The sequence below is a fragment of the Aphelocoma coerulescens genome, chromosome 9, assembly GCF_041296385.1.
Source record: "Aphelocoma coerulescens isolate FSJ_1873_10779 chromosome 9, UR_Acoe_1.0, whole genome shotgun sequence".
In the NCBI taxonomy this organism is placed as follows: Eukaryota; Metazoa; Chordata; class Aves; order Passeriformes; family Corvidae; genus Aphelocoma; species Aphelocoma coerulescens.
The window spans coordinates 17,385,148-17,393,624 of record NC_091023.1 but is presented as its reverse complement, the minus strand read 5'-3'; the positions used below and the strand labels follow the sequence as shown (position 1 = coordinate 17,393,624).

Sequence of the window (8,477 nt, the reverse complement as noted above, 5' to 3'; positions counted from 1 at the left end):
TCTGCTTGATGCTTGTTTGCTGCAGGGAGCAGAGGTAGGGCCAGGTCAGGGGTTTGCTGGTCTTGTCCTGTCATCCCTTGCCTGCTCTGGAATTTCTTTGAGCAAAATCATTGAGGAGTGAGGGGTACTGCTCTATCTGCTGCGTGCTCTGGCATCAGGAGGAGGATTGGGGCGTGCAGGACCCCAGGGGCTGTGTCCTGGTGCTGGCGGCCACCAGATCCATGTAGCTCCTCACATCCTGGCCACAAGCACCGGGCTTTGCAGTGCAGTGAGCTGTGCTGGGGCTCAGCCCGGGTGGGAGTGGGGAGCGTGGGGCTTGCGGCAGGTCTCTCCTGGCAGGTCTCTCCAGGCTCCTTCTCCAAGATCCCTGTACTGCCTGCTCGAATTCAGCCCTGCTGGGACTCTTTCAGCTCCATCCTGCCCAGCTCGGACTCTGTGCAGGGTGGGATGCTGCTGGGGCAGGCTGAAGTAGGTGGGTCCCGGGATGCCGGAGCCCTTCAAGGTGTCATCCCTGGGGGGGGGCCGGGTCCACCTGCGCCCTGCCACCCTCGGAGGGGATGAAGGGACCGGCGCGTGTCCCTGTGCCCAGGGGTGCCTCCCCGTCCCGTCCCGCCGGCTGGCAGTGCCCGCCGCCGTCGCACGAAGCGGGGGAACGATGCGCAGCCGACCCCGCATCCTCCGCCGCCTCCTCCTCACCTGCGGGGCTGGAGAGCCCGGAGCCAGGGAGCCCCCGCCCCGCAGCCGCCAGCCCTTGGCCACCGCAGGCGGAGCGGGAGCCCCTGGGCTCCGGGCGGGTCTCGGACCGGTCCAGCACGTGGAGGAGAGAGGAGCCACGGGCGGAGCGGGGACACGCAGCCTTGACACGCGTCCGAGGGGCTCAGGAGCCGTGAGTGGGTCTGTGTGTGTGCATTTCTGTGCGTGTGTGCGCGGGTCTGCGCAAAGCAGGAGCGTCCCCTGGGACGGGGGTGTCAGCACGGGTTATCTGCACGGAGGGCAGGCGGGAGCGCGGACAGAGACGGGACACGGGCAGGGAGCTGAGCCGGACGCGGAGCACGGGGCGATGCTGCGAGCTCAACAACTTCCCCGCACCCAAGTGTGACGGGAGCCGGCGGGAGCCACCTGCTTCACGGGGGAGTGATTCGGGTGACCCAGGGATTGCACATCTATAAGTGGGGAGACCTCAAGAAGCCGCTGGGTCCATCTTGCATTTCCCGAGATGATCCCGGACAAGCGGGTGCAGCACAGGCTCCCGTGCCGGACAGTGCCGGGGCGGCCGCGGGGCTGATCGATGCTTTACTCACCGCCGAGGCCACGCAAATGACAAATGCCGGAGTTGCGAAGGCTGCTGGAGGGGCAGGAGACGCCTGTGCCGCCCTCCCCTGGGACTCTCAGAGTCAATAGAGTTTATTACCTTAACGTTATTTCCTCTCTCTGAAGGGCAGCTTCTTGCCAGTGCTGCTTTGTAGATAAGGAGCCAGCCCTTGGCAGGGGCAGGGTCTCGGCACCGCGATTTGCTTGGCCAGCGGTGGGAAAGGAAGCCCCTGGCACACCCCCGGCTCACCCTCCAGCCTCTCAGCTGACAGCGGACAAGAGGGAGAAGGTGAATAAAGGCAGGCGGCTTCTCCGAGCTGAGCTCCGAGGGGAAGCAGCGGCAGGATTTCATTTGCCTGCCTCTTAAGGCAGTGAAGTCTCCATACCCTCCCACGCTCCCTCCCCAGCCTGACCCTGTCCGGCGCAGGGGTGGTGGGACCTCAGCGTTCATCTGGAGTTTCCCAACAAGCTGTAAGTCCTTACCCTGCTGGAAAATCAATTTTCCCTCTAGTTGTTTTATGGTTGCCCTGCCAGCCCTTCTACATAGCCGGTAGAATTGCGGCCAGAAGTGATTTTTGGGGCTGGCTTTTTGGGGCTGTATCCTGCTCTGCTTACAGAGCAGGAAAAGAGGACAGCCCTGCTGACATTCCCCTGATGATGGGGCAAAGGGCCTAAGGTGGACTGGGGAGCTGCCAGGGTTATTTTCAGATGGGAAATGGGGCAAGAAACACTTAGGAGCCCTGGAGGGAGGTTAGGTGGAGATTTTGCGTGGTTTCCCAAAGGAAAGGCTGTGGCTGGGGCAGGATGGATACGAGAGTGCAGAGTCCTGGTGATCAGCAGTATCCTGGCATCAGTGGGGAGAGGGACAGTGGGAGCAGGGGAAGCAGAGAAGTTGGGAAAGCATCCCGCAAACCTCTCCATCTCTCCACAGCCATGAATCCCTATGTCAACTGCTCCAGTTCTGAGTTCCCCCTGCCCCAGCAAGACTTCCCTGTGGAGCCCATCAGCCCTGATCTCAGCAACAGGATTCACCCAGAGACCTTGTTCGACCCTAAGGATGCCAACCTGACAGAGGAGCAGCTGCGGGATAAGTACCTGGGACCTCGACGGTCCAACTTCTTTGTGCCAGTCTGTGTCATCTACCTGCTGATCTTCTTGGTGGGGGCTGTGGGCAACACGCTCACCTGCATCGTCATCCTCCGGCACCGGTTCATGAGGACACCCACCAACTACTACCTGTTCAGCCTGGCTGTGTCCGACCTGCTGGTGCTGCTGCTGGGGATGCCACTGGAGCTGTACGACATGTGGAGCAACTACCCCTTCCTGCTGGGGGCCAGCGGCTGCTACTTCAAGACGCTGCTCTTTGAGGCCGTCTGCTTTGCCTCCATCCTCAACGTCACGGCCCTGAGCGTGGAGCGCTACATCGCTGTGGTACACCCGCTCAAAGCCAAGTACGTGGTGACCAGGAACCACGCCAAGAGGGTCATTGTCACCATCTGGGTCTTGTCAGTCGTCTGCTCCATCCCCAACACCAGCCTTCATGGGCTGCAGCCTCTCTACGTGCCAGGACGGGGGTGGGTGCCTGATTCAGAGATCTGCACCCTAGTGAAGCCACGCTTGACCTACAATCTCATCATCCAGATCACCACCATCATCTTCTTCTTCCTGCCCATGGGGACCATCAGTGTCCTCTACCTTCTTATTGGCCTGCAGCTCAAGAAAGAAAAGATGCTGGAAGCCTTGGGAGCCAAGACCAGCAGCAGCCGCAGCTGCCACAACACCCAGGGGCAGAAGAAAGTCAAGAGGAGGCAGGTCACGAAGATGCTGTGTGAGTCAGTGCTGGGGATGGCAGAGCCAGGGACTCTCTCCCAAGGCTGTTTTGGGAGGGTGCTGGGGGGAAACTGAGTCATGGACAGTCCAGAACACTGAGGCTGGGTCATCCCCGAGGTTGTGGGTCTGTCTTGGGAGGTGTTGGGGCAAAGGCAGATCTGATGATTCTGGTCCAACGGTGAGGATTGCTTGTGCCAGCTCCCACCAAGCCCTCCTTGAGTGAAGTGCAGGGTGAGAAAGGGAAAGGAGGTGGGCTGGGATGGGGGAACTCACTCCACGTCCCTCCACCCAGACCTCAAATGCTGGCGGCACTGGTGGTGTTTCCCAGAAGGGCAGCAATTCTGCCCAGCCCCACAGCCTCTGTGGGCAATGACCCAAGGCTGGATTGAAACATCCTCTTTCCCACTGCTCTTCACTCTTGCTCCCCTCCCCAGCACAGCGTCCAGAGCCTCTGGCCCCCTTCCCAGGAGTGGGAACTGGCTGCCCATGGGTAGCTGCCTCTCCCAGCACGCTGACCTCCACACACTCCTAGTCCCGTGATAGCACAGCAATGGCAGATTGCCCAGCCCAGTCCAATGGCAGGGCCAGGGCTGCTTCTCTGCCACATCCCAAACAAGTGGTAACTCTGCTTTCCATGGCACTTGGGCTGGGCTGGGGACAAAGGTGGGACCCGTCCCCATGGGCCACAGAGGTGCATTGTGGCATGGGTATGGCAGAGAACCCCAGGACTACCTGTACATATACATACCTACACCCTTTCCTTTCCATCAGCAGAGCTGGGTTATAAAAAAACAAAAAAAGCCAAAACCAGAGCACAAGGAAAGGTCTCAAATAGCTCTTGCTCCTTGGACTTGCTGGTGAAGGTGGCAGGCTCCCAGAGGCTGGATGCAAACAGGGGAGTCCCCCAGCTGTGCTGCAGGGCTGTGACAGAGCCAGCTGCTTGCCCATGAGGAGTGGAGAGGCGCAGCACAGAAGTACCTGGAGTAGCACTGGCAGGAGATGGAGGGAGGAGATCCTGTCCAGACCTCCAGCCCTTCCATGGCAAGTCCAGAAGGCACTGAGGGGACCTTTCCCCTCTCGTTCTTCCTCTCTCTAATGCTTCTTTGCTATGGCCAAAGCTGAAACAGGGTAGTGCTTGGCCAGGGACTGGGGGTCTCTGTGGGGTTGGTAATCCCTATCCCCCCAGTAACACCAGCTCCTTGTCTCCCCACAGTTGTGCTGGTGGTGGTGTTTGGGATCTGCTGGGCTCCCTTCCACACTGACCGCCTTGTCTGGAGTTTTGTCTCCACCTGGACCAGCAACATGCTCCACATGTTCCAGTATGTCCACATCATCTCAGGTGTCTTCTTCTACCTGAGCTCGGCTGCCAACCCCATCCTCTACAACCTGATGTCCACCCGCTTCCGGGAGATGTTCAAGGAGGTGATGTGCCGCCCTGGCCACCGCCCGCCGTGGGCACGGAAGTACTCGCCCAGTGTCACCCGCACGACCACCCGCAGCACCGAGTGCGAGCCCGTGCCCGGCACCAGCGGGCTGCCCCTCTCCGACGCCGAGGAGTACGAGCTGGAGGACATGGACAGGGGCCAGGCCACCACCCACGCAGTGTCCCTCTGCTGAAGAGTGGGAGGACAGGGAAGGACTGCGACCAGCCTTCCTCACCACCAGCATCCATCTGACTGTGGCACTCATCCTGTGGTAGGGAGTGAGGCAGGAGTGATGGAGGGATTGCTGCCTCTCTGTGCTGTCCCACTGGGATGGAAAGGCTGGTTGTATCAGCAGCACTGCTCCAGGGACACAGTGGCAGTGGCCTTGCTATGGTCTGCATGCATTGCAATGCATCCTACTGTCCTCAGCACCAGGCCTGGCCAAGGCCAGGGCATCCTTTGTGGTGTGGGGACAGCTGACTTCTATGTCAGGGATATGCCAGCAATCCCCAAAAACATTCCATCCCTCCTGGCCCAGTGGGGTGAGCCCCCAGGTGCTGGAGTCAGGAGTTCAGGCACTCCAGGCTGTTTTGGGAGACAGAGATGGATGGGTGCCCTGAGAGGTGCTTGCACCTGGGCTGAGACCCAAGGGGCTGTGAGAGGTTTGCATGGGTTGGAGTGGGGAAAAAATGGTCTGTGGGTGCCTTTTCCCTTGAAGACCTCTTCAGGGCTGTCTGGCACCAATGTGACCCTGATTTTCTGGCACATCTCTTCAGTGGTGCCTGGCTGCAGGGTGCTGGTAGAGCTCCTTGCTCCCAGCTTTTCTCATGCCCTGCATTCCCAGCCCTTTGAGGGCAAGGGAAGGAGCATGGCTGCTCCCTCCAGAGCTGGAGTCTGTGGGGGGAAAATATGGGACAAAGGGATCTCCAGACTGCCTGTTGTGCCAAGGCTCCGTGACTGTCTGTGTCGCATGAATACGCTCCCCTCTCCCCTCTCTGACCAGCATGTGGTGAGTGCCAATCTCCTCTTCCTCTGCCCGCTGTGGTCACCTGTACTTGTGGGGAATGTGGGGAGCCCTCCTCCATCCCTGCCCTGCATGGGCTGAGCCTCACTGAGAATTAAAAAAAAAACCATTGGCCTGATTTGTGCACTGGTTGTGTCTCCCAACAGCCAGGTCTGCTCCCTGCATGGGGCTGAACCTAGGCCATGCTCCTGGGGAGGGTGATGGATGGGCCACATGCCAGGGTGATGGACACCAGGGGTGTTTCACCGGATTTCCCTGGGGGCTCTGCTGCTGTCATGGGTCTGTGGGTCCAGGCACACTCAGGACACAAGAGGGAGGGCACAAGTGGGATGCCTGCACCCTTCCTGGTCTCTCAGGCTGCGATGGGGCTGGGGCCTTTGCAGAGGGACAGCTGCCTCTGGAGCCATGGCCATCAGTCCTTCCCCAGACACATGGCTCGGAAAATGTCACGAAAATGCCAGGGAGCGTGGGCTGACTGGTCATGCTCTCCCAGGCTGGAAGGACCCATCGATTTGCTGTCTGAGATCAATGCTGCTGCCTTCCCTGTGTACACCAGGTCCTGCAGGATGAAATATTGAGGATCTGAAATGGGAGCTGAGGGACTGTCCAAGCAGTTTGAGCTCTTGTTTTGCACTACTTACTCAGCCCCAACTCCCTTCCAGCCAGCTCTGGAGGTTCCCCTCGCTCAGCATCACACGGCCATGCCTCTGGTCAGCTTGGGCTTGCCTGGGGCTTGCTTGAGCAGAAATACTGGATGAGCAAGCCCCAGGCAGAGCACTGGCAGCTGCTGCTTTGCTTCCAGCCCCTCCTAAGCACATTGCATGGGACCACTGCCAGGCCAGTGACCAAGAACAGGCAGGGTTTAGGGCTTGCACACTCCCTCCTGCCCCCAACTATCCAGTCCCTGGCTCAGGGGCAGTGCGGCTGGCTTCCCCTGCTCCCCATCCCACAGCTGGATCTGACATGGGCAAAACCCTTCCTAAGCCCTTGAGGAGTCCTGTTGGGTGCTGCTGGGTGAGGCTGGGCATTGGGCTTCAGTAACTCTGCACTTCGGGGTCCTGCTGACTGCTTGCAGCCTCTCTCTGGAGGATGTCAGTGTGGCCAAGGACATCGAGCTCCGTCTATTTCATCCTCTCTCGCTCCTGTCAGTGATGGTCCTGGCAGGGGACAGCACCCAGGCAGCCACATGGGGCCCCTCATCACTGCTGCGTGGGTGGATGTGACTGATGCCTCCTTGATGGCCATTATTGCCCCATCTCACTTCACCCAGCTGCTTCCTCAGCCACAAATCTCCAGGGAATGGCTTTTTAATAGGCAGTCGATAGTATTTTACAATGTAGTGACAAACGCCCGCATGGAGCTTTGGGGTCCCTCGTGCTGCACATTGCCTGAACAGCCAGGCTGTGCAGGGATACAGCTGTGGCTGCTCAAGCTCCTTGGTCAGTGTCAGAGTGTGTGTTCCCAGGGTTTTTTTACAGGGTCCTCGGTCTCAGCACAGCTGAGATAGAGTCCAGAGCAGCCAGAAAGGTGAGGCATTGGCTTTGGCTTCATCCAGCCTTGTGTTCCCAGCAGCCCAGACATCTCCTGACCTGGGACTTCCCATTCTCCTTGGTGACCCCAAATTCTTCTCTCTGAGATGCAGGAGGAGAATGTGCTGCTCAAGCCCTGATACATTGGGTGGTGATGCTGGGGCTGCCCCACCACCTGCTCCACATGCACAGCTGGGCCAGGATCACCTTGGAAAACATCCCAAAAGCTTGGCAGAGATGTAGCTGCAGCACAGCTGGTGGCAATTCCTGGGTGGAGATGTATGGGCAAACTTTGCTCCCCTGGTTGGGTTTTAATGATGTGGAGACTTCCCAGGTACTACATGCCAGCCAGGCTCCCAAGAGACGCTGAAATCAAAGGCTGCTGGGCAAGTCCTTTAATCCTATAATTAATAGTAAAATCTGCATGAAACCTAATAAAAAAGGAACTGATCTCCTCAGGGAGAATGGTTTCATGAAGCATTTTACACCTCTCCATAATCACTGGGGAAGGCACTGGTTGATGACTCCTTCCTGCCTCGGGTTCATTGCAGCCCTCAGGAAGGGAATTATGGAACTCTTTGCTCCAAGGATGATGCTCCCCACTGCCCTGAGCCCTCAGGATCAGTCTTGCCCCTGCCACCTTCTCAGTATAAATTAGAGGGATTATTCCTACCAGGGAGGTGGTTTTAGAAGAAAAGGGCCCTGTGGGACAGGGAAATGCAGAAGCCAAGGATGGGCAAGTTGTTCCCACTGCTCCCACCCATGTAACTGGCCAGGGGCAATGGCTGGTGCTTCAGGATGGTTGGGCAGAAGGAGCATTCCAAAACACTGTCTGAGAGCCAAATAAATATTTCAGGGTGCAAGGGACCCCAGATGGGACAGAGTAGAGGTACATTGAGGGGCCAGGAGATGCAGGGAGTGTGTGGATGCCATTGCTCTGTGTCTTTGCTCGGAGCTGGGAGAAGCATCTCTCTGTCCCTGCAATATGGAGCACGTGGTCAGGTTGGGCTCCATGCCACCATCTCCTCTCCAAACACTTTGTTTCTGAAGAGCTGTTCCCCAAAACTTGTCCATCTGTCCTTCCAAACTTAGTGTAGCTTCTGTCCAGCTGCCAGCTCCTGCCTAATACCTGCTCCTGGCTGCAGGAGAACCCTCCTGCCCCCCCCCATGCCTGCTCAGCTCCTGGAGCTGTTTTCCCCCCACGCTGCTGCATGCCCTGAGTGACACAGCATCTCCAGAGCTCCCAGTGAAAAGATTTATCACCCTAGCTTTGGGGATTAAAAAGCAATCCATCTATGAGGCTGCCCCAGCCTTGTAAGGCTTTTTTTTTTGTGCTATGATTGTCTGCAACAAGCATGG

At 58.3% G+C, this 8,477-nt stretch overlaps 1 protein-coding gene across 1 annotated transcript; it reads left to right on the top strand.

The window, feature by feature from the left end:
* Window positions 1-1,671: 1,671 nt before the first annotated feature.
* On the top strand, window positions 1,672-8,239 carry NMUR1 (neuromedin U receptor 1). Its single transcript, XM_069024379.1, has 3 exons — window positions 1,672-1,782; window positions 2,243-3,139; window positions 4,355-8,239. Exons 2-3 carry the CDS (start codon window positions 2,245-2,247, stop codon window positions 4,756-4,758), a joined length of 1,299 nt encoding a protein of 432 aa, XP_068880480.1. The 5' UTR covers window positions 1,672-1,782; window positions 2,243-2,244; the 3' UTR covers window positions 4,759-8,239.
* Window positions 8,240-8,477: the final 238 nt, after the last annotated feature.